The 27236-nt window shown below is 40.6% G+C and overlaps 1 protein-coding gene and 1 pseudogene across 1 annotated transcript; both read left to right on the top strand.

Annotated features, from left to right (window-relative positions):
* Nucleotides 1-21143: 21143 nt before the first annotated feature.
* LOC150034910 (small nucleolar RNA R71) lies at nt 21144-21241 on the top strand (annotated as a pseudogene).
* Nucleotides 21242-25617: 4376 nt separating this feature from the next.
* LOC150034909 (basic form of pathogenesis-related protein 1-like) lies at nt 25618-26115 on the top strand. Its single transcript, XM_090315173.1, has one exon. It carries the CDS (start codon nt 25618-25620, stop codon nt 26113-26115), a length of 498 nt encoding a protein of 165 aa, XP_090171299.1.
* Nucleotides 26116-27236: the final 1121 nt, after the last annotated feature.

Here is a 27236-nt window from a genome sequence, read left to right as displayed (position 1 = left end):
ATTATGTCATCATACCAAGGCAATTCTTCAATATGGAACAGCTGTTCATCCGGGAACACTACACTCACCTGTGATTCATTGCGGTCAACTTCAGGGTTTTCCAATCTGGACAAGTGATCCACAACTTGGTTCTCTGTCCCCTTCTGGTCAATTATTTCTATGTCAAATTCTTGAAGGAGGAGAACTCATCTGATCAACTTCGACTTTGCATCCTTCTTTGTCATTAAGTACTTTATTACCGAATGATCAGTAGGGATCAGTACCTTTGTCCCCAGTAGATATGCTCGAAATTTTTCCAATGCAAAAATTACCGCCAGAAGCTCTTTCTCTGTGGTGGTATAATTTTTTTGAGTAGGATTTGATGTTTTACTTGCATATGCGATAGGATGCAAGATTGTTTTTCTCTTCTGTGCCAAAGCTACTCCCATCGCATACTCGTTTGCATCGCACATTATTTCAAAAGGAAGTGTCCAGTCAGTTGCAATTAACACGGGTGCGGTAATCAGTGCATTCTTCAAAACTATGAATGCGTTGAGGCAATTGTCGTCAAAATTGAATTTTCTATTAGCCTCTAATAACGAATTCAGAGGTCGTGTTATTTTCGAAAAATCTTTGACAAAGCGTCTGTAGAATCCAACGTGCCCCAAGAAACTTCGTATAGCCTTCAAGCTTGTTGGAGGTGGAAGTTTTTCAATTGCTTCGATTTTTGCTTTATCCACCTCCAACCCGTCATGGGAAACCTTGTGCCCCAACACTATGCCCTCTTATACCATGAAATGGCATTTTTCCCAGTTAAGCACCATATTCATCTCTTTGCATCTCTTCAGTATCTTCTCCAAGTTGGCTAGACAGATTTCGTAAGTGTTCCCATAAACAGATAAGTCGTCCATAAAGATTTCGACAGAGTCCTTAAGATAGTCTAAAAAGATGGCCATCATGCACCTTTGGAATGTGCTTGGCGCATTTCAGAGGCCGAACGACATGCTTGGGCAGGTGAATGTGGTATTGTCTTGGTCTTCAGGAGCTATCATAATCTGGTTGTACCCAGCATAACCATCGAGAAAGCAGTAAAAATCATTTCCAGCTAGACGGTTTAGCATTTGATTAATAAACGGTAGGGGAAATGATCTTTCTTTGTGGCCGCATTCAGCTTGAGGTAGTCTATGCAAATGCGCCACCCAGTGACGGTCCTTTGTGGTATTAGTTCCTTGTTTTCATTCGGGACTACCGTTATACCACCCTTTTTGGTACACATTGCACGAGGCTGACCCACGTGCTATCTGCTATAGGATAAATGATGCCCATATCTAATCATTTAATGATCTCCTTTTTGACGACCTCTTTCATCGCAGGATTGAGTCTGCATTGTGATAACGGGCAGAAATGCATGTTATCGTAGTGCTATGTTCTTAAACAATGTTGGATTGCATTGATAAAACATGTTAAAATTGCTTCCATCAAGCATCAATTTCATAATATTGCGATTGCATGCATTTATCACATAGGAACAGTTGTTTTTGTGTTTTTATGCAGAATATGCATTGACGCAATGCAAGAATTGCGATCATAGGAAATTATTGGTCGAGCGCAGCATTACCGCAAGGTTTTGCGGTGATCATGTTTGCAAATATTCGGCCAAGAAGGATCGCTGCAACTCGATCAGCGCAACATGGTGGGCGCATCTAGGTGAAAGGCTAATTAATCGCGATGGGACAGAAAGTTGATGACAGTCAAATCCGAATTAAGTTGACAACCGATAACGATCACAAGTACATTTAGCTTTTCAGTGACCATTATTCGGCGCATCAGTCAGGAATTAAAGCCATCCCATCTGTACAATCATGAGAGAGAAGCTGCCTTTCACCATGGATGCTCTATAAATACCAAGGGCATCCTTCAGAAAAGGGGTTCACGAGTTCAGTCATTCTTTGTTCCACAAGTTCGCATGCCCTTGTTCATAGTTTTCTTCCATTTTAAGGCGGAGCAAGAGAAGAGTGGTGACTCCAGAGATCGCTCAAGGAAACTCGAGAGAGAACCTTAGGGCATAGAAGCAGAGAGCAGGCCGACTCTCGTGAGAGCGAGATTATCTTTTGAGCACGAGTAGAAAACGGTGTAAACGCCTGGGCAGCAAGAGATTGCCACCAGGCTCTTTATTCTATACTTGCATTGTTATTTTGTACTTCATCTTCATATTTATACAATGGAAGTTCTATTTCTAAATCTGTTCACTCTCTAAATATGCATGAGTAGCTAAACTAGTTGAATGGGTTGAGAAGAACTAAGCTAACATGACCTAGGAAGTTCATTGCTTGCGATTGTCTTGTTTTATGCTGTGCAAAACACCCCTTTAGAGCTACTCGAGAGAGAGTTTGAAGAAATAACCTAAGACTCGAGAGTGCTAGGTTAGGGTCTAGACTCGAAAGAGCAAGATTAAAACTGCATAAACAAGAGATAGGGACTTAGAGATAAGCTTTGTTTGTTGACCTGCTTCTCATGCATCCTAGAGATAGGAATGATATTATGTGGTCGTCTGATTTGTGTGTGTGTTATCCTATCATCGCATAAATAAGAATAGAGGCTTATGTGTAGGTCTTATAGCTTTTGCCGTTGCAAGTTTATGGCAACATGAGCTTGTAGCACATCATCTAAGCATCGTATCAAATTCCATGTTATCAAGTTTATGGCACCGTTTCCGGGGATCTGGTTAACGATTTATTGTTTGAGTAAGTTTGTGGTATTTTACAGGATAGATCTCGTTGTACTGGTTGTTTAACGCATAGAGCAGCTTGACAGTTTATGAGTACTGGTGCTGAATTAGAATTCAAAGTTGACCCTGAGATCGAGTGTACCTTTCGCGCATAGGCACATCAGAATCAAATAAGGCGAAAGAAAGCAGCGAGCATGGCAGATAATAATGATAATGTGGTACCTATAGTAAATCAAGGGGCTGTTCGGCCAGCGCAGGATCCTGTTTTCCTGGCTACTGATCGCAACATTCCCATGAGAAATTATGCGGCATCCAACCTATATGACTTTTCGCCTTGGATTTTGAGGCCTACTATTGAGGAGAACACAAGGTTCGAAATAAAGTCGGTCATGCTACAAATGATCCAAAATGTCAGGTAATTTGGGGGTCTGCAAGGTGAAGACCTGCATGTCCACCTGACCAGCTTTTTCAAAATGTGCGGCAACTTCTCGCTACCTGGCGTAACCCTGGAGAGCATTAGACTATATTTGTTCCCTTATACTTGAGGGACGAAGCCAAGAGGTGGGCTTACTCACTGGAGCCAAACGAGATTACTTCATGGGACCAACTGGTGGAGCGATTGATGAAGAAGTTCTTCCCACTGGCCGTCAACGCAAGGCGACGAAAGGATGTGATGAAATTCGAGCAAATGGAGAATGAGACCCTAAGCACCGTCTAGGTGTGATTTAGAAGATTAGTGAAAAACTGCCCGCATATCGGGATCCCCGATTGCGTTTTGATGGAGACCTTTTATAATGGCTTGAACAGATCAACGTAGGCTGTTGCTGACGCCACTGCGGCAGGAGGTTTTATGGATAAAACGTATACAGAGGCCAAGTTCATCCTTGACTGCATATCACGGAACATGGATGATTGGATTGATGATGGCTGGAGGCCGAGGTGCCGAAAGAAGGAAGAACGAAACTGCCATTGTCCCTGCGGAGACAATGACCACATTGGCCGCTCAGATGGCCGAGGTGATCTCCATCCTTCAATCGATGACAATTAATCAAGGAGCCATCTCTCAACAATCAACGTAACCTGCTGCACCGGCTCAAGTGGCCGCATTAAGTTGCGTTAATTGTGGAGGGGCTCACGGAGCAAAAATGTGCCCATCAAATCTTCAGCAACTATGAGCCATCCAAAACAACCCCTTCAGCAACACCTATAATCCTGGCTGGAGGATCCATCCTAACTTCGGTTGGGGAGGTAATCCTAACCAAGGGGGGCCAATCAACCATCAAAGTGGTAGTCGAGGGAATCCTCCTTTTCACCATAACCAAGGGCAACCAAGGTAATCGTATAACCAACAACCCTCATCTTCTAACACCTCTAGAAGCTCATTGGAGGTCCTGCTGAAACAATATATGGACAAAAATGATGCAGTAATACAGGCACAGACGTCTCCAATTAAAAATTGGAGATCCAAGGGGCCAGCTGGCATCCGAGCTGAGAAATAGAGCACTAGGAACGTTGCCCAGCAACTCAGAAGCCCCAGGATCTAATGGAAAGGAGCAATGTCCCTAGGACATTAGGCAGGCAAGTCTGACCGCCTGCTGAGATGTGGATTGTGCTCATCTAAAGAAATGCATCATTCGGTGCATATCTCACAACTATGTTTAAATGCTTTCTTTAAATTATGTATTATTAAATTCTTGAATTTTGTCTTTACTTCATTTAATTCGTTTCTTGACTTTATGAATTTGATTCTTTATTTATTTCCTTTGCATTTATTTTTGTACCGTCTTTAATTCTTTTGGCTTTTCTGTATTAATGCGTTAGTCTTTAAATGGTGACTGAATGAGAACTAAAGAGAAATTTATTGCCGCAAGTCATAGCAACTTGCGTTGATGAAAAAATTATTTAATAAAAATAAAATAATCAACACCCAGTATGCAAGGCGATAATGGACGCATCTTGAACCAATAAGATACACTTTGCATTCACCCAACTCGACTGTATTGAGCTGAGAGGTGTGTTGCATGCGTATATGTCCTTTTCCCGTCCTTAGCTAAATGCACTATGTTGAGGTATCCTCCAGAAATGTCTTTAGATAAGGGGTGTGTTGCGAGAATGCATGCGTTGTTGCCCATCCTCTATGAAGATGCATTTGCATTGGTGAGCACATTGCATTAATCTTTATCTTGCGTCCATTCGAATAAAATATTAAAGAAAATTCTTTTTGTGATTTCGGGAGTCCAATCGTTTCATATCCCAAGCAATGATGATTCTGTAGACGAAAGGACATTTTCCTGAAATCTCAAAAATGAGGGAAGTTCGAACGATGGGCCTTTTGAGCTTCTCGAGGCCTGTCGCCGCAAAAGTCGCATTGGGCCCACTACGGCCCAACATATAAATAGGACTATAACTACCCGATCCCCTAGGACTTAGGTTAGGCCGTTACTAAAATAAATGCATGCCTAGAATTTAAAACGACAGTTAGTTATGTTGAAATAAATGCTAATTAAACAAGAGAAGTTCAAAAGACATTTGTTAAATGCAATTGTTAAAACAATAATAGGATATTCACACAGTTTCACCGTTCAAAAACTCAACGTCGTATAAATCTATGACATACAGGCAATCCTTGATACCATGGCTCTACCACATACACATAATCCTCAACAACCTATTCTACAACATTCATGTATACCTTAACATCATAGTTCCACAACATACAAGTATTCCTCAACATCAGCAAATCAGATATCAACATATGAAAACACATACCATCATATACTAACGATCAAGTTCCTAGGTGTATCTTTAAATAAAACAGAAACCGTGCCAGAAAATACTTGATTCAGGTCATACTATCAGTCAGCATGCTAATATTTACCATAACATACACTTAACATGCTAGCATACAAATAAAACCTGACTCGTGAGTAGTTCCAGTGGTAAGATTACTTACCTTAATCGAAAATCCACAGATAAACTCAGACAACCAAACGATGACCGCGATTTGAAGAAATGAACCTAACATAGGAATACAACCATTAAGTTTCAGTCCAAATATAATTGCGACATCTTAGAGTCAAAACCACAATACCCGAAAGCTTACCCAAGGAACTCGATTAAAAACCAATCCAAATCTCCTACCAACAGATTTTAATTCCCAATGGACGACAACTCAGAACCCTAGAGATACAAGGGTTAAGTCAAACTTAATTCAGTGATCAAAGCGTGCCCACAAACCAACAATAAGGACTATACCTCTTACCAAAACTCTTGTCGAACGATCTCGAACCCGTTGGACAGCCCCTCCAACAGTTTCCTCGATTCAAATCTAAGGCCAAAAATAATTCGAATAAGTTAACCTTCATTCCAAACTTAATGGGGGCCCAAACTTCCACCCAAAAATTCACAAAAGGCTTACCTAAAACTGTCAGATCCGACGAACCCAAAGATGACGGCAATGGCAGACGGCGAACAGAGGGCTAGGAGGCACTGCAGCTGAAGACTAGACGGTGGGTGGGTGAAAGTGGGAGTGGCGGCAGCACACAGATCCGGTGGCTCGTGCGACGAAGGGAGGGAGTGAGGGAGGTGTGACGGTCAGACGACTGTGCAGACGGCAAGGAAGGCGTGGCTGGAGAGCTGGGTGACTGGCGGCGTGTCTAACGAGCAAGATATGGCCAACCTGAACCCACGAACGGCGATGATTGGACGACTAAGAAAGAGGGCAGTAAGGCAGCGTTGGAAGCATAAACGGAGGGGGGGCTCGCGTGAGGTAGAAGGCGTGGGGGTCCTCTTTATTTAACAAAAAAATAAAATAAAATAATAATAATAAAAGGAAAATAGTATAACTCTAATTAAATCCTTTCCTTAATCCACTTTATACCATTTAATTTCTTCCCCTTTTCAAAGAAAATAAATTCTTGCCATAAATTTCCAAATTGAGTTTGAAAATTGAATAATTTGAATAATTTCCATGTCAACACTTAAATCCTCGCGCTTAAACTTTAAATTCAAAATTCCAAACATGCCCTTCAACTAAGGACAATTATTGAAAAAGAAACAATTAGATCATTAATAAATAAATAAAAAGGTGCGGGATGTTACAAGGACCCTTCCCCTCGTATGTGAAATCTTTTCCTCATTTTGCATTCGGAAAGCAGAAAATGGCATTCTGGTCCTAGAGACTCCTAAGGTGACTGCCAACACAGAAACCTATGACAGACCCTCCAGAATTGTGGTGGAGGGGATTGTGATGGAGGAAACTAAGGAGGCTGAAGTTACAGTTGAGACTCTTGGAGTTGTGATGGATGTGGTTGCAGTGGAGACGCAACCAGAAGTAGCTGAAGAGAAAAATAAAAAGAAGAAAATCAAAGGAAGAAAGGGTGGAGAGGCTGAATCTTCTCGTCATCGCAAGGAGCAGAAGAACAAATAAAAGAAGGATGATGACGAAGATGAGGAGGCCAAGAAGGAAAGGAAGAAGAAAGAGAAGGAAGAAAAAAGATTGCGCCGGCGTGAAGAAAGGCGCCTAAGAAAAGAAGAGGAAAAGTAGCAGAGGGCTACGAGCCCGAAAAAGGATGGAGAATCAAACTCCATAAGGGAGGAAAGGGAGGAAACATCGCAGTTGATGGAAACAGAACAACCAGAAACAATGCAAGTGGTTGTGACCAATGAAAGAGAAGAAGGAGAAGGAACCCCCCTGATGCGGGTCGAAGGGAGGATGCGCCGCAAGGGTCTACTATTGACCCTCAAAGATTGATCATCGCATTAGAAGAAGATGAAAGAAAAAGAAAAGAAAAGGAGGAAAATCAAGAGAAAATGGAGAGAGGGAAGCTCATTATAGTTGAAGGAAATAGAAGAAGAAGACTGGAATATGAAGAGATGCATAGTAATAATGAGCTCGCAAGGATTGAAGAAGAAATGATACGCGAGGAGGAACAGAGCCTGCTGCTGGACTCTAAGCAGTTTTTAGAGGAGTTTGAGAGAGAAGAAAGAGAAGAAGAAGAAGAAGAGAGGAGGAAGAAGGAAGAAAAGGAGAGGAGATTGTTGGAAGAGAAGGAGAAGAAGTGTGAAGCTACAAGGAGGCACTTACAGAAGAAGAAGGGTAAAGAACTCGCAGAGCGCGAGAAAGAGGAACAGTGCAAAGAGCGGGAGAAGAAGCAAAGGCAAGCAGCCCGCCTTGCATTGGCCAAAGAAAAGGGCAAGGAGATCGCAGAAAGTAGCGAGCCCGCATCAGCCAGGAAGCATCCATCAAAGAGAAAGAAGAATGATGACGTGCTGATAGAGATGGGCTTCTATCCTGCGTCGATGCCACTACCTGACCTCATTACAAGTGTGATTGTGGAACATGGCTGGGACTCTTTTTGCTAGTGCCCATCCATCATTGTGCCACAGGTAGTGCGAGACTTCTACAGAGGGTGTCTACACGGAAACAAGGATGTGGTGACCTTAAAAGAAGAAATGGTGTCCTTCAGCGGAAGGGACATCAACAAGATATATCAAATGAAGGTTAACCCTGATGCACCGGGGAACAAAATTATTGATGACCCCACGGAGAAGCAGATGAAGGATGCATTGCGAGTATTAATGCAACCAGGCACGAAGTGGTCGATTTCACTCAAAGGCATCCACACCTTGGAATCCAAGTCCTTGCTTTCAGAGGGAAGGCTTTAGGTCTACTTGGTCAAGAAGTGGCTAATCCCAACAATGCACGACAGGCCGATATCAAAGGATTGAGTCATGGCCGCGTACTGCATTGCATGCGACATTCCAATCGATGTAGGGCGGTTGATCGCAGGGCAACTCAAATCACTGGTGGGGCACATCCGAGGGCAGTACTTCTTTTCATTGATCATTTCAAGTCTGTGCCTGTCAATGGGCATAGGCATTGATGAGGAACCCATGTCTGAAGTCCACGGCCTCATCAACATCAAGATCTTGAGGAGGCTCCTTAAGAACTCCCCACACTGTCCCAAGCTACCTATAAAGAGGCCCGCAATTGACTTGAATGCACCATAAGAACCCAGGACCAAAAGACAATGCAGAGAAGACAAGGGAAAAGAAAAGGTCCAAGAGTCACCAATGCAAGATCCAGAACTTGTGGACCCTCTTCCCTTAGTCATTCGCCCTCCAAGCCCCCCAAGCCCACCTGAACAACCCTCTACTCCACTCCATGAACATTTTACCAACCTCCTTCTTGTCCCAACTTCTCCAACTACTTACACAGTAGCCCCAACTTCACTTTCATCATCATCACCGCAACCCTCCATTCCACTGCTGCATGTTGATGACCCACACAATTTGGGTGAAGGCACCTCTGCCCAACCCCAAAACGGTGCTGGCAAGACATCGCAGGCAAAACCCTCCATCACCTCTATGGCTGCTGAGTTAACAGAAATGTGATCCCTCTTCTCTCAGCAACAATAACTTCTCGCTCAACAACAAAAATCTTCAACAAGAGATTTGAAGTGGCAATGGAGCGAATTTATGATATTCAGCGCAGTGCTGCCACATCAAGGGAGGCGCTGATCAACATGCAGCGCAGTATTCATAAAATCCATCTGCACCAGAGATGGATTGCGAAACGCAACCAAAAGTACTTCAACTTTCTCACTGCATATTTTCATGATTTGATGGTGCCTCCGAATCTAAGGCAGCACCTGATTTTTGAAGACGCTCCTTTTGCATCACCTCAACACCCTCCTCCAGATCCTCCTGCCCCTCAACATTGATTTTTACATTTTTTTATTTTATGCGGCCAATTTATATTTTGTATTCAATTCATTATTTTTTTTTATAAGTTAATCAAAATTCTTTGACTTTTGTAAAGGCAACAAATTTTTGTATTGCGTTCATTTATACTTATTCATATACTTTGTTAATATTCAATACAACTGAGTACATATTCACTCTCCTTTTTGCCTATGCCTTTTTCTTTATCATCCTTTTTCAATTGTTTGCAATGTTCTTAATCATCTATTTCTGCGTTTCTCATTGCGTTGCTATGATATATTATATGTCTATACTTAGAAACATTTCCCATACTTTGTAAATTCTGACTAACACTTAGTTAATTCTTAGTTTAGCAAATTTTATCTTTTATCTTTCAAAGTTCTGCTCAAACCTTCTTTTTGAAATTTTTCTTCTAAGTGTTTGTCTAGTCTATCCAAACAACGCAATGAAGACCTTGCTCATCTTTAAATTTGGGGACGAGGAAAGTCTGAGCAGATGAGATCAAGAATATGCAGTCATTAAGGAAATGCGTTCATTTTCTATCAAAAAGAAATATATATTATACAAAACTCCAATGTCAGCACAAGGGAAAACCTCAAAAATGTTCCCAACCTGATAAGAGTTTCGTTGTGAAAGGAGCCTGCTCATAGTTGGATATTCATATGACACTTGTAGAAGCAAGCCAACACGAAGGTGGGTTTCCAAGGACAATACAGTATGAAAAGAAACAAAAAGGAAAATAGAAGAATGCAAGAGACAACTCCTCTAAATATCATGAGTTAAAGTTGAGATTGGCACGCAACCGTAGTTGGATGTTCGCATGACACCCGTGGGAACAAACCAAAACGAAGAGTGTAACCATGGCCAACAATCTCTAAAAAATGACGCAAAGTTTTGACCACTGCATATAGATGCGTCAAGTTGTTTTGACAAAGAAGAGATAAACATTCTATTTTAAAACTAGAAAAGCATCTTTGAGTAGAATTTTGTTATATAGAAGAATAAAGTAGGGCATTGCTAAGAATTAGCAAGGATAGAAGGAAATTGCAATGTCAAGTAATGTGCCTAAGTGTAACATTCAGAGAAACCAATCATCGCAGAAATATAGGATAGGAATTTAGCATTATTGCCTTAGTAGAAGATATGCTTGAGGACAAGCATATATCCAAATTTGGGGGTGTGATAACTTGTAGAAATACAAGTTATTTATGCTGCTTTATCTAGATATTGCGGCCAAAAGATAGTGAATATGCGTTGATTGTATGAAAATTAGGTCAGAAATACAATAATTATAAATTATCGCAATTACACCAACTAACAACATTAAAATGGAAGAAAAGGAGATTTCTATTCTGTTTTGTAGGAAACCAAGTCACCGCTTGCGAGTAAGGCTCAAGACAAACTGAACAACGCATCTCCATTGCATAGCGCCTGTCAATCAACAATGAAGAGACGATCAACGCAATGATGGCACAATGGGATAGTCGATCTAGAGTTGAACTACAACTGCATGCGGTTATAAAAGCAACACGGATGCGAGCACCCAATCGAAAGATGCAGCTGAGCAACGCAAACACGGAGGATTGCGACACATGTACAACTAACGGTTATACAGATTCTATGGTCTGATTTCATAACAGAAGGAATAATTGTCCCACCATCTTCGGAATTTCCATAACAAAAAGTGGGGACCACGAGCCAAGATTTAAATCCTTTCACCTATAAATACCCCCATAGACTTCAGTGAAAAATATACTTGATACGAGGGCTAATTGATGCTAGATTGTTGAGAGAAAGGCTGAGCTGAGTGTTGAACTGAAGAAATCCGAGAAGAAGAAGAGACAAGGCCGAGAGGTGAGTCTCAACACGATTCTGCCAAATCCCCGCCATGAAGCTCTATGCTCAGATCCCTGCTACCGGTTAAGCAAGCCTGAGAGAGAAGCTCATCCTTCCGTTCGATCCATCCACACCGGCAAGCAAATCTCCATCCAGATCGGCGCCAAGATGTTGACGCTTATTTGTATTTATTTCTAACTCTATTCATCACTATATTTCATCTTCTTAATCTCTTCATTCATGAATCATGTATTAGACGCTAAATAAATTTATTGAATGTCTCGATCATTTCCATTTTCACTTCTCTGTCTATTTCCGTTCTACCATTAATCGCTTTCTTCATGAAGTCTTCTTAATCCCCTGGTATTTCATATGGATTAAACAAGTAACTTAAGATATGTTACAGAAATAAATGCGTTTAGCTAAGGCATGCTAGACGACATCTTCACCTGTGAGAGCAGAAGTGAAGATGCCATTTTGATCTATCGAGAGAAGGTTGGAAGAATGCGTTAACAAAAGCGAGTAGTACTTCCAGAGATGGAAGAAACCTCGCGTTCATTACGTTCGTCTCTGTTTCACCACAGACATGTGGGAACGTGGCCGATCACCGAAAGGTGTATGCCAAGGGAAAAACGGAACTGTACTTATAACTTTTAACGCAATTAAGAACTTGCGATGTTTATATTAGTTATCTTTTCTTTTTTCTGCTTCGTACATAAGACTTGCCGCCGCATTACACGATCTTTGTATACTCTTAACAGCCAGCCTTGACTTCAGTATATTGTATCATGAAACCTGTATCTTGTATCATCTTAGCTTAGGTTTATTTTATTGCACTTTATTTTATTATCGCATTTTACTATTTTCTTTACTTTATCGCAATTTTAAATACTTGTACACAAAACACTTTTATAAATTGAAAAACCTCTGGTCGCATGTATCACAAACATAACACAATAACCTAAACAGTCCCTGTGTTCGACCTCGGATCACACCAAGAAACTTGCGGTGGAATTATACTTGGTTCCAGCGCAAGGAAACTTGTGACAACGCACAACATGCTACAAGAACATCCATTAATAACGCATATGTAGAAGTAGTATCACATAAAATGAATCAAGTTAGGTCATCATTGTATATCTTTGGACTTGCATCTTGCGTGCATTGCATAGCTTTTGCCGTTGCAAGTTTATGGCAACATGAGCTTGTAGCACATCATCTAAGCATCGCATCAAATTCCATGTCATCATTATCTCAAAGCTCAAAATCAATCATTCCACCAAGACGAGCGATCCTGGGAGCTTTATTATTCCTTGCTCTATAGGAGAACTGTACATCGGGCAAGCCTCGTGTGACCTGGGAGCCAGCATAAATTTGATGCTTTTGTCAATCTTTAGACAGTTGAACATAGGCAAATTGTGCCCACAATAGTGACTCTCCAATTGGCCGATAGATCTTTGGTGCATCCAGAGGGAAAGGTGAAGGATGTGCTGATAACCATAGATAAGTTTATCCTACCAGCCGACTTCATCATATTGGACTATGAGGCCGACAAAGATGTGCCAATCATTCTTGGGCGACCTTTTCTATCAACAGGTCGTGCTCAAATTGATGTGCATAAAGGGGAAATCACTTTAAGAATCAATGGACAGAAGCTCAAGTTTAACATAATTCGTGCCATGAAGTTTCTGGATGAAGAAGACCTGCATGACTCAGTTGATGACCATAATGTGATTGAAGAAGAAAAGTTTGATGAAGAAAATGAAGAAGAGGATGCCAGCGCATCCGTTGCTGCCTGTAATGCGATCATAACAAAAACAAGCAAGGAAGAAGAAATGATCGCAAAGCTAAAAGAAGAGCCAACAGAAAAAGAAGAAAGAAAAACAACGCAACCTTCCCTAGTGGAGCCACCAACACTTGAATTGAATACCCTATCGACCCATTTGAAGTACGCATTTTTTGGGGCAGAATGAGAAGTTTCCAGTTATCATTTCCTCTACGCTCAACGAAGACCAAGAGAATGTGTTGATGATCATTCTCAGGAAACATGTGCGAGAAATTGGCTGGACGCTCGCTGACATTAGAGGAATTAGCCCTCCATACTGTTTGCACCGCATTCGTCTTAAAAAGGACCACAAAACAACGATTGAACATCAACGTAGACTCAACCCTGCGATGGAAGAAGTCGTCAAGAAGGAGATCATTAAATGGCTAGATGCTGGCATTATCTATCCTATAACAGATAGCACATGGGTTAGCCCTGTGTAGTGTGTGCCAAAAAAGGGCGGCATGACGATAGTCCCCAATGAAAACAACGAACTAATACGCAAAGGACCGTCACTGGGTGGCTATTTGCATGGACTACCGCAAGCTGAATGCAGCCACAAAGAAAGATCATTTCCCCCTACCATTTATTGATCAAATGCTAAACCATCTAGTTGGAAATGACTTTTATTGCTTTCTGGATGGTTATGCTAGGTACAACCAGATTATGATAGCTCCAGAAGACCAAGACAAGACCACATTCACCTGCCCATATGGAACTTTTGCTTTTCGTTGCATGCCGTTCGACCTCTGCAATGCGCTAAGCACGGTCCAAAGGTGCATGATGGCCATCTTTTTCAGATTATCTTGAGGACTCTATTGAAATCTTTATGGATGAATTCTCTATTTATGGGAATACTTATGAAGTCTGTCTAGCCAACTTGGAAAATATACTAAAGAGATACGAAGAGAAGAATCTGGTGCTTAACTGGGAAAAATGTCATTTCATGGTGAAGGAGGGCATAGTGTTAGGACATAAGGTTTCCCGGGATGGGTTGGAGGTGGACAAAGTAAAAATCAAAGCAATTGAAAAGCTTCCACCTCCAACAAGTGTGAAGGTTGTACGAAGCTTCTTGGGGCATGCTGGATTCTACAGACGATTTGTCAAAGACTTTTCTAAAATAGCACGACCACTGAGTGCGTTATTAGAGGCTGATAGAAAATTTGAGTTTGACAACAACTGCCTCAATGCATTCAGAGTTTTGAAAGATGCGCTTATTACCACACCCATATTGATTGCACCGGACTGGACACTTCCTTTTGAAATCATGTGCGATGCAAGAGATATGCGATGGGAGTAGCTTTAGCACAAAAGAGAAAAACAATCTTGCATCCCATCGCATATGCGAGTAAATCATTAAATCCTACTCAGACTAATTATATCACCACAGAGAAAGAGCTCCTAGCGGTAATTTTTGCGTTGGAAAAATTTCGGGCATATCTGTTGGGAACAAAGGTACTCATCCACACTGATCACTCGGCGACCAAATACTTAATGAAAAAGAAGGATGCAAAGCTGAGGCTGATCAGGTGTGTTCTCCTCCTTCAAGAATTTGAATAAAAATAATTGACAGGAAGGGGACAGAGAATCAAGTTGTGAATCATTTGTCTAGACTGGAAAATCGTGAGTTTGACCGCAATGAGTCTGAGGTGAGTGCGGTGTTCCCGGATGAGCAGCTATTCCATATTGAAGAATTTCCCTGGTATGCAGACATAGTCAATTATCTGGTTTGCGAACAATTTCCTTAAGATTGCATCTACAACCAACAGAAGAAGCTCAAACATGAATGCAAACATTATTATTGGAATGAGCCGAATATGTATAAAAGAGGGGTAGACCAGATTTTTTTATTATGTGCACCAAATGCTGCTCAACAATGCATACTATCACAATGTCAAAACTCACCATATGGTGGGCACTTTGGAGGGCAACACACTGCAGCTAAAGTTTTACAGAGTGGATTCTTTTGCCCACATTATTCAAGGATGCAGTTGACTGCACAATGAAGTGTGATCGGTGCCAACGCACAAGTAACATTTCATTGAAACATGTGATGCCAATGAACAGTATCTTGGAGCTTGAATTGTTCAACGTATGGGGGATTGATTTCATGGGACCATTCCCTCCTTCGAACGGTAAACATTACATTTTATTAGCCATAAATTATGTCTTCGTGTGGGTAGAGGCAATAGCATGCGCCGTAAGTGATGGGGCGGTAGTCTCCCAGTTCCTGAAGAAACAGATTTTCACTCGTTTTGGCACTCCCCATGCCATCATAAGTGATGAAGGGTCCCACTTTGTCAACCATAATATCAAGGAGCTGCTGCACAAATACAACATTCTCCACAAGGTGGCCATCCCATACCATCCGAAGACGAATGGTCAGGTCGAAGTGTCCAACCGAGAAATTAAGATGATACTTGAGAAGGTAGTAAGGCCTTCACGGAAAAATTGGGAAACGAAGCTTGACGATGTATTGTGGGCATACCAGACTGCATTTAAAACACCAATAGGTATGTCCCCATATGCGTTGGTATTTGGTAAGGCGTGTATTTGCCTTTGGAACTGAAATATAAGGCATTGTGGGCGGTAAAAAAGCTGAACTTTGATTTGAAGAAGGCAGGAGAAGCGCGAAAAATGCAACTGGTCGAGCTAGAAGAATGGAGGATTAACGCATATGAAAATGAGAAGATTTATAAAGAGTGCACCAAGCGCTGGCATGACAAACGCATATATGGTAAGAACCTCCAAGTCAGGCAAAAGGTCTTACTCTTCAACTCACATATGCGGCTCTTCTCGGGAAAACTAAAGTCACGTTTGTCCGGACCGTTCATAGTTAGACAAGTATTCCCGCATGGCGCGGTGGAATTATCAAATGATGACGGAATCAACATATTCAAAGTTAATGGGCAGCGAGTAAAGGCATATCATGGAGAAGGATGGCATTGCCAAGTCGATTCTGTGGAACTAAAGAACTTTGAATGAAGAAGGAAGTAGGTGGTCCCTGCGTTGTCAAACAATCGCAATTCATCAGGGATGCAAGTTTTGGGAAACATCAATTCTTCAATTCTTCTCTACTATTCGGAACTCTCACTATATCTTTTCAGTCTTTATCTATCCTTATTTTATTTCTACAACAAAAAAAAAAAAATGGACATTGTGATAACAAATTTCGTTTTGTTTAAAATAATTTGAACCTCTCTCTGTTTTTCTTTCAACAATCGAAGTGCTGGATTGCGGAGATGTTACGCGAAGAAGCAACTTATCTCACTCCATCATCACAATCTAAAGAAGAGAGATCACCGCAAAGATGGATGCGTCAATACACAAAATTTGGGGGTTTATTCTTCCGTATCTTTCTTTCAAATTTTGCGCTATCACATCGCATTTTAGTTTTAAAAGTCTTATCACCGCATCCTCTTTGATTACCACAATCATTTGACATAGATAAATTTACTAAGTTACCGCATGCTGTTTCTTTGCCAAGTATGATTTCAATGATGAAAAATATGCTTCTATGTCTTTCATATATACTAGAGTCTTCTTAACTTTAAGATAGCCACCTCATAAAATATTTCTAGAAGTTAGGGGCTTGCTAGCTTTCTTTCAAACTCTCTTTATGAAGCTTTCTAAGAACACCACATGACTTGTATCAATCTTTTGGCAATGAGGACATTACTGTATTTTAAATTTGGGGGGTGGGGTATTTATTTTCGACCTTACTATTTTGAAAAGAGAGAAAGAGAGAGAGAGAGGAAGAGAAATTTTTTTAGAATAACAACTCCACTGTCAACGCAATTGGAAACCCATGTTGATAAGAGTTAAGTTGTGAAAAGCACTTACCCGTAGTTGGATGTCCGCATGACACACGTGGGGCCAAGCCAAAACGAAAGTAAGTCACCGGGATCAAAAGCATAAATAAATGACCACAACTCCACTACCAAGTAGGCATGAGTTTAGACTGAGAAAGAGTGCATTGCTCGTAGTTGGATGTCCGCATGACACATGTGGGGGCAAGCCAAAACGAATGCAAGGGCACTTGGATCAGTGCAAGGTCAGAAAAAAATAATAATGTCATGAAATATGCAAGGATAAAATCATTTGACACCCCAGTGGAAAATTTTCTTTTTGAAATAAATCATGCGATGTTCTGAAAATTAGTAAAGTCCTTTTGAAGGTTAAGCTTGCAGTCCCTAGGTCCTAGAAATATTTTAAGAAGAGACTTAAATAAGACTTAAGGAAATTTTGGCATATAGGATTTGAACGAAGTATTCTTGAGAAATCTAGGAAAAGAACATTGTGGTTTACAAGCTAAAGGAATCTTTAGCTTATGCTTGAGGGCAAGAATACTTGAAAAATTTAGGGGTGTGATAATGGGCAGAAATGCACGTTATCATAGTGCTAAGTTCTTAAACAATGTTGGATTGCATTGATAAAACATGTTAAAATTGTGTCCATCAAGCATCAATTTCATAATATTGCAGTCGCATGCATTCATCGCATCGGAACAGTTGATTTTTGTGATTTTATGCAGAATATGCTTTGACGCAATGCAAGAATTGCGATCATAGGAAATCATTGGTCGAGCACAACATTACTGTAGGCTTTGCGGTGATCGTGTTCGCAAATATTCGCCCAAGAAGGATCGTCGCAACTCGATCAGCGCAACATGGTGGGCGCATCTGGGTGAAAGGCTAATTAATCGCGATGGGACAGAAAGCTGATGACAGTCGAATCCGAATTAAGTTGACAGCCGATAACGATCACAAGTACAATCAGCTTTTCGGTGACCATTATTCGGCGTATCAGTCAGGAATTAAAGCCGTCCCATCTGTACAATCATGAGCGAGAAGCTGCCTTTCACCATGGATGCTCTATAAATACCAAGGGCATCCTTCAGAAAAGGGGTTCACGAGTTCTGCCATTCTTTGTTCCACAAGTTCACACGCCTTTGTTCATAGTTTTCTTCCATTTTAAGGTAGAGCAAGAGAAGAGTGATGATGCTAGAGATCGCTCAGGGCAACTCGAGAGAGAACCTTGAGGCTAAGAAGTAGAGAGTGGGCCGACTCTCGCGAGAGCGAGATTATCTTTTGAGCACGAGTAGAAAACAGTGTAAACGCCTGGGCAGCAAGAGATTGCCACTAGGCTCTTTATTCTATATTTGCATTGTTATTTTGATAAAATGGAAGTCCTATTTCTACATTTGTTCACTCTCTTAATACGCATGAGTAGCTAAACTAGTCAAATGGGTTGAGAAGAACTAAGCTAACATGACCTAGGAAGTTCATTGCTTGCGATTGTCTTGTTTTATGCAGAGTTACTCGAGAGAGAGTTTGAAGAAAGAACCTAAGACTCGAGAGAGCTAGGTTAGGATCTAGACTTGGAAGAGCAAGATTAGAACTACATAAACAAGAGATAGGGACTTAGAGATAAGCTTTTTTTGTCAACCCGAATCGCATGAATCCTAGAGATAGGAATGATATTATCTGGTCACTTTATTTATGTATGTGTTATTCTGTCATCGCATAAATAAGAATAGAGGCTTATGTGTAGGTCCTATAGACTTATCGCATGCATTCTAGCATTAGAAGTCGTAGCATTTGCATCAAGAAATGGTTTATTATTGTATGCATGTTGCATGGTCGCAAAGCACGAATGCATTATAGGAAGTGTTAGCCGAAACCCTTCTCAACCCATTCACCGCATATTCATCGCATCTCCCGTTTACCAACTCTTTTCAAACTCCGCCACAATTTTTACTTTTCTTCATTAATGCAATCAACAACAAACCAACAATTTATTTATTTGGTTACCGCAAGGCTTTCATAAAAATTACCAACGCAATCTGTTTTCACAAGTCTCTGGGTTCGACCTTGGACTTACTAGGAAACTCAGTGGAATTTACACTTGGATTCTGCTGAGGAAACTTGAGTGCACAACGCAATTTCATCAATGCATATCATCCACATTTCCACTTCATAAAATAAAGCATCATGTTGATGTTCGATCATTGCCTTATGGTCCTCTTCAAGACGAATGCGGTGGATATAGTATGCTAGGCTAATTCCTCTAATCTCGGCAAGCGTCTAGCCAATTGTTCGCACATGCTTCCTCAGATTGCCCATCAATGCATTCTCCTGGTCTTCGTGAAGATCAGAGGAAATAATAACTCGCAGCTTCTCATTATGCTCCAAAAATGCGTACTTTAAATGATTCGGTAGTGTATTTAATTCCAGTGTCGGTGGTTCTACTAGGGATGGTTGCGTTGTTTTTCTTTCTTCTTTTTCTATTGGCTCTTCTTCTTGGATTGCGATCATCTCCTCTTCCTTTCTTGTTTTTGTTATGATCGGATTACAGGCAGCAATGAATGCGCTTGCATCCTCTTCTTCATTCTCTTCGTTAAACTTTTCTTCTTCAATCAAATTCTTGTCGTCGTCTGAGTGATGCAGGTCTTCTTCGTCAGGAAATTTCATGGCACGGATTATGCTGAATTTGAGCTTCTGTCCGTTGATGCTCAAAGTGATCTCCCCTTTATGCACATCAATCTAGGTACGACCTGTTGATAAAAATGGTCGCCCCAAGATGATGGGCACATCCTTGTCGGCCTCATAATCCAAAATGATGAAGTCAGCTGGTAGAATAAATTTGTCAATGGTGATCAGCACATCCTTCACCTTTCCCTCTGGATGTACTAGAGATCTATCGGCCAGTTGGAGAGTCACGGTTGTGGGCACAAGTTGCCCCATATTCAGCTCTTTAAAGATCAACAGAGGCACCAAATTGATGGTGGCGCTAAGGTCACACAATGCCTGCCCGATGTACAGTCCTCCTATGGAACAGGGTATAGTGAAGCTCCCAGGATCACTATTCTTCGGTGAATGATTGATTTCGAACTTTGTGTTAAAGCCACCATGGCAAACTTACTAGCTCCCCTCTTATTGGTTACCATATCCTTCAGAAACTTTACGTAGGTAGGCATTTCCTCAATTGCTTCACTGAATGAAATATTAATATGTATGTTTTAACATAGACAGAAAGCGTTGGTACTATACCTTTTCGTTCTTTTTCTTCCTTAGTCTTTGTGGGAAAGGGGGTAACTGCACCTTCACAGTGCCCGTCTCAGTTGTCTTAGAGGACGACACAACCTCTGGCTCTATTGCTTCTTTTTCTCCTTCTTCTTCTTGCGTCAACGAAATTTTAGGTTCTGCCGCAATGGGAGCTATCCGACTAAGCTCCTTCTTTTCTCCCTCCATAGTTTTCCCACTTTGCAATGTCACAATCTGACATTTCTCTTTACCTGGTCCCCCCAGGTTGCGTGGGAGTTCTGTTGAACTCGACAGAGCCCCTTGCGGTCTCTTCTTTAGCTCACTTGCAATCTGACCCATCTGTAATTCTAGATTGCAGATGGACTTAGCCAAACTTTGAAGCACCGTTTCATTTTTCTCTATATATTGCTTCAATAGTCTTTCTAGGGAGGAAGATTGCGGTGGTTGTGAGCTACTTGCTTAATTGCTTGTCTGACCGTTGTTGCGTGGGAAGAATCCTGGTGGCCCTTCTTTCTGTGCCATGGATTGGAAATTCTGTTGTTGATTCCTCCATGTAAAATTGCGGTGGTTTCTTCACCCGGGGTTGTAGGTATTCGAAAAGGGGTTATTTTTCACAAAGTAAATGGACTGTGGATTCTATGGGCATTCTTCCATTGCATGCCCATCACTGCAAGTCGCACACCTTGCGGTGTTTTGATTAATTGCGTTGATTTTTCCAGTTTGTGGTGTTGGGCTGCTGATTGCAATTCCTTGAATTAAGTTCATCATTGCGGTCATCTGATTTTGTAATGAAGCAATAGCACCATTACTTGCGTCATTATCTTTGATTCTCAATCTCTGATCACTCTCTCTCCAATCCTCATTGTTTTTAGAGATGCGATCCAAGATATTCACCTTGTCATAGGTCTTATCAAGCAGACCACCAACGGCTACCGCATTGGCAGCATTCTATGAAACAGGATTCAAACCATGATAAAAGACTTCCATCTGAAGGCAGTCTGGCAAACCATTGTGTGGACAATCCCGGACCAACCTCTTAAACCTCGCCCAGGCATCACTGAGCGATTCGTCCATGTCTTGTTCAAAATTTTTTATGAGTTTCCTTCGTCTAGCGTTCTCAGTAGGTGGGAAGTATTTCTTCATGAACTTCTCCACGACCTGTTCCCATGAAGTGATCTCTCCCGGCTCGAGAGAATACGCCCATTTCCTTGCCTGATCACAAAGAGAAAATGGGAACAAAGTTAGTCGAATTCTTCGACAGAGATGTTCGGGAACACAAAAGTATTGCAGATTTTGATAAAGCTACAGAGGTGGGCATGTGGGTCCTCGCCACGCCGGCCTCCGAATTGTCCTGCAGTCTGGATCATCTGCAGCATCATCGGTTTCATTTCGAATCTGCTTCATCGAGGGCAGGCCCCATGATTCCTAGAGAGAAATCATACAGTTTTGGCGATGCATAGTCCCTAATAGGTCTATTGCGATAGTTTGCAGCATGATTGGATTCACCATGACGTTGTTTTCGTTTGGTGCTCTGTTTCCAGGCTGCTCCGCCATCTTTTCTTTATCTGAATGCTGTCGTTGGCAGTCTCTTAATCTCCATCTAAGTGTCCTCTCAATCTCCGGGTAATAATTCGCCAGAGATTGAGAGTCTACAAAGAGATCAGAAAAATTACCGTTAGCACACTATTTTGCCGAAGTCCCCGGCAACGACACCAAAAACTTGATGCGTTATTTTATGAAGTGAAATTATGGATGATATGCGATGGTGAAATTGCGTTGAGCACTCAAGATTCCTCAGTGGAATCTAAGTGTAAATTCCACCGAGTTTCCTAGTAAGTATAGGGTCGAACTCAGGGACTTGTGAAAACAGGTTGCGGTGGTAATTTTTATGAAAACTTTGCGGTAACAAAATAAATCAATAGTTGTTGAGGTTGTTGTTTGCGGTGATGAAAAATAAATAAATGTGGCAGATTTGAGAAAAACTCGGATTGCGTGATAGATGCACTAAGTATGCAGATGAACGGTTGAGAAGGTCTTTAGCTAGCGTTACCTGGGAATGCATCAAACTATGCGATCATGCTACAACCATGCACAACAAGTCATTTTCCAATGCAAATGCGAAGCTTTTAAGTCTAGGACGCATGTGTTGAATGCCAAAGTGTCCATAGAGCTTATTCCTAAGTCTTTACTCTGGTCCTATGCAATGATGCAAGATGCATAAATGCAAGGTGACCGCACACAATCATATCCTATCTCTAGGATGTATGTGATGCGTTAATAGCAAATAGTGCTTATTTCTAAGCTCCTATCTCTTGATTATGCGTTCTAATCTGACTCTCTCGAGCCTAGATTCTAACCTGACTTTCCCAAGCCTAGATCTTGTCCATAGACTACCCTCCCGAGTATCTCTAATGGACGAATGAAGCATACATAATACAAGATAATCGCATAGAATGAAGATTTCTAGTTGTGCTAGCTAAATGCTTCTCAACCCATTCAACAGATTTAGCTATTCATACGTAAATAACAAAGAGAGAAGGAAATTCCATTTTCATAAATGAGTTTGAGTACAAAATAAAAATGGAAGATAAAGGTAGAGAGTCTGGTAGAAATTCCTTGTTGACCGAGGCTTTTGCACTATCAATCTCTATTCGGTTCCAAAGATATTCCTGCTTCCACAGGCATCGGCCCTTTCTCTGTTCTGGCAGCTTCTGGCGCTCTCCCAAACTTACTGGAACGATCTGTCGGCACAACCTTCTTTTCTCGCGTCCGCTGTAAAATGAAAGAAAATCTAAGAACAAGGCTAAACTATGAACATAACGGTGAACTCGTAAAAACTACTGAACGCCTTTTCTGAAGGATGCCTTTGGTATTTATAGAACTTCCAGGATGAAAGGTGGCTTCTCTCTCATGATTGCACAGATGGGACGGCTTTAATTCCTGACTGATGCACCGAATATTTGTCACCGAAAAGCTGAATGTACTTGTTCGTTAGCGGCTATCAACTTAATATAGATTCGACTGTCATCAGCTTTTTGTCCCATCGTGATTAATTATACCTTTCACCCAGATGCGCCCACCAAATTGCGCTGACCAGGTTGCGGCAATCCTTATTGATCAAATGTTGTGAGCACAATCACCGCAAAGCCTTGCGGTAATGCTGTACTCAACCAATCATTTTCTACGATCGCAATTTCCGCCTTGTGTCAATGGATTTTCTGCATAAAAACACAAAAATCAACTGTTTCTATGCGATAAACGCATGTAGCCGCAATATAATAAACTCAATGCTTTTTGGACGCAATTTAACATATTTTATCAACGCAAGCCAACATTGTTTAAGAACTTAGCACTATGATAACGTGCATTTCTGCCCGTTATCAACCACCTCTAGTGAATTCCAAAGAAAACACAACCTCTGTGAATCCCGAAGGATAACATTATCTCTAGTGAATCCTGAAAGAAACACAACCTCTGGTGAATCTTGAAGGATAACATCTGGTGAATCCTGAAGGATAACACCATCTCTGGTGAATCCTGAAAGAAACACAACCTCTGGTGAATCCCGATTGATAGTACCACCTCTAGTGAATCTCGAAGGAAATATAATCTCTAGTGAATCTCGAAGGATAACACCAGTTCTGGTGATTCCTAAAGGAATCACAACCTTTAGTGGGAAACTAACTAACAGTAAGGACACTACTGCTACTGTAACATCATAGCATGGCTCTATAACATACATATACATACATCTCAGATTCTTAGATCAAACATAATCTCATAGGATAACCTATACTTGTCTCATGCCAACATTCAAACATATTCTCATATACTCATCTCATGCTAGCGTTCAAACATAAAAAACACATACATGCTAGAAATAAAAAAAAAAAAATCTCATAGAATAACACGTACTCATCTCATGCTAGACATCAAATATTTATATGTGCATAGGTCCTCATATCGAAGAAGACGTACATCAATCATACCACCACCAATCATGCTATTAATCAGTCATACTATCCCTTATCTTACTAACATACACCTAGTGCCTGGCCTGTGGGCAGTTCTAGTAGTAAGATCACTTACGTCAGTCGAAAATTCATAGATGAAATCAAACAACCAAATGAAAACAACAACTCTAAGAGCGGCCCTAACACGAATACCACCATCAAATTTTAGTCCAAACAACAACTGCAAAACCTCATATCCAAAAACAAAAATACCCAAACGATACAACTCACAACGATTACCAAAATTGAAATGTCCAACAGGTTACCCAATGACAAAACCACTACCAACTTCCTCGATGGTGCCCCTCTGACTTCTAAGCTTCTCCAAAACTCGACGTCAAAATCAAACCAAAGGCATGTAAAAAAGACAATGAAGCACAACACCATGGTCAATAGTCCTATTTGAGAAAAGAATCACCAACTTACCCAAATCCACAAGATCTGGCAAAACCCAACGACGGAAAACTTACCCAAAACAGATTTGATGGAAACCATGAAGGCGGCAGGGGCTAGGCGATGTCGAACGAACGCGACTGGCTGGTGGAGGCTTCGGCCGACGACGAGCCGAAGAGAGATGGAAGAATGCTCGAGGGTCACAACTAGTGCAGACGATAGTGCGACGAGTCGAGCAACACAATGGAGGAGATTGGCTGGGAGACAGACGTTGCGACAGGCCAAGCGTATCTGGCACGGATGGTCATGAACGAAAGGCTTAGGTGAGACAGAAGAGGGAATCTAGACGATTACTTCTTGTAGACGAGACCGAGTCAACCTGCATGCGAACAGCGGCCCACGAACGATTGACAAACTGGTGGTGGCTCGATCGAACACAGGTGGTGGCCGACTAGAGAAAAGGCAGTCGGGCGAGGCTAGGGCACTAAGAAGAAGATGAATATGAGGGGCTAGGAAAAACGTGAGGGGTGAGGGAGAGAAAGAATTTATTTATAAATAATTATTAATAATAATAATAATTTATAAAATAAAATAAAGTAAAAATAAAATACTTTATTTTATTTTATCATATATCATTTTATATCATTTTATTCTTTCCTTTCCAATTTTGTTTTTAATCCCTGTGGACATTCATTTGTGCATAAATTTTTAAACTATAACTTGACCACAATGTCAAGCTATAATGGTCAAATTATGCAATGCGAATGTCATTAATGAAGAAAAATGATTTCATAACATAGTTAGTAATTAGTCCTTAATTAGAGTGTAATTGCTAAACAGAATGGTCATTAAATAAGAAAAATGACCTATACACAATAATTATTAGCCCTTAATTAGGGTGCAAATGCAATTACTAAACAGAAATGTTCCTAAATAAGAAAAATACAGATCATGTTAACTTAGGTTCATTCTTCCTTTCCTCATCACATTCCATATTTAATTTTTCATATCTACAAATTCCCTTCACTTCACATCTCAAAACCTACCCTTTTAATCTAAATTTCCTTCAATATGTGGACTCAAAAGCCTCTCATGGCCATTTTCTTAGCTACTTTCATGTTCGTCCTATGCCAAACTCATGCGCAAAACTCCCCTCGTGACTATGTTGCATTACACAATCATGCTCGTGCACAAGTTGGGGTTGGCCCCGTTACATGGAATAAAACAATAGCGGCCTATGCTCAAGCTTATGCCAAGAAAAGGAGGAATGATTGTGCAATGGTTTACTCAAGTGGGCCTTATGGCGAAAACATAGCCGCAGGCTACTACTCAGAGATCACTGAAGCGTTTGCAGTGAAGTTGTGGTTGGAGGAGAAATCTCTATTCAATTACACATCAAATTTGTGCATCAAGGGCGAGTGTAACCACTACACTCAGATGGTGTGGCGAAACTCGGTGCATATTGGATGTACTAGAGTGCCTTGTAAGAGTAACTCTCAATTTGTTATATGTAATTATCATCCTCCTGGAAATATCTTTGGACAAAGGCCTTATGATTCTTCACTCTAAATAGGAATATAGTTTTTTTGCGATATGCTCCCCAATCGAGCCTAACTACTCTTTCATAATTGAAATTGATACTATGTATTATTTGTCAACTATAATGGGATGGACAAACCTAATAGTTTGTGGAGTCTACATTATTGAATATGTAATAATAAATCTTCTTATTACATGTTTATAACTACATGGAGCATTTGCAAATAAAACATAAATTGTAAATTATTGTTAAAGTAATATCGATATCATTTCTTGACCTAAACAATTTTGGTTATTATTAGAAATGGCTAATTTTTTCGGCTACATTATTAAAAATGGTTAATAGTCAATAATCCTAAGTCAAATTTTGATTAACCAAGATTAATTAATTTTAGTTATCTAAAATTCGTCCCCAAAGGAAAACATTATTTTGTGTTAATAATTTTGCATCTTAAACTTGAGAAAATCGTAAGTAATCTATGATTAAATTATTATGACTTAACCACAAGTTTAAGAAAGCAAAAAAATCCACGCTCATTTATTTATATCTAAATAATTTCTCTCTTCTAAAAAAATCACTTACTTACTGCCGCAGAAAATGACAATAATATAATACAACACTCAAAACATGCTCTTCTAGGGCTTAAGATTAAGTTAGTTTTGACTATTAAATGTGTACTTTGATGCTTTTTTGTCTTGTTTTGTAGGAATCGAATATTTTGAATGAACATTAAAGACTTTGAAGCAAGAATAGAGAAAATAGAGCCTAAAGACCCAATTTCAGATCTAAGGCATGGAAAGATGAAGACTATGGGCCAAAAAGGTGTCTCGAAGCGTGGCTCAATGCTTTGAACCTGTGAGCAAGGGTTGTAATGCTTATTTTAATTGTTCTGACCCTATCGTGTTGGGATAAAAATTGCTCTTTAAGTCATAACTACTGGAGTAGGTGCCCGTTTTGGGCAAATGACCACTCGTCTTCTTCATTTTTCACCCTCTATCCATCTATATTATTAGATTCATTGATTTTAAAATTTAGGTGAATCTAATATGCGACTACACAAGTCAAAGACAATGTTACAAATAATACAAAAGACAATAAACTAAACTTTTAGAATAAAATAAAGATAAACACCTAGAGATTAGTGACCCAG

Source organism: Benincasa hispida, chromosome 7, assembly GCF_027475165.1.
Source record: "Benincasa hispida cultivar pf3 chromosome 7, pf3_genome.v1.1, whole genome shotgun sequence".
In the NCBI taxonomy this organism is placed as follows: Eukaryota; Viridiplantae; Streptophyta; class Magnoliopsida; order Cucurbitales; family Cucurbitaceae; genus Benincasa; species Benincasa hispida.
Note: the sequence above shows the minus strand (reverse complement) of the source record. Positions and strands in the feature narration are given on the sequence as shown.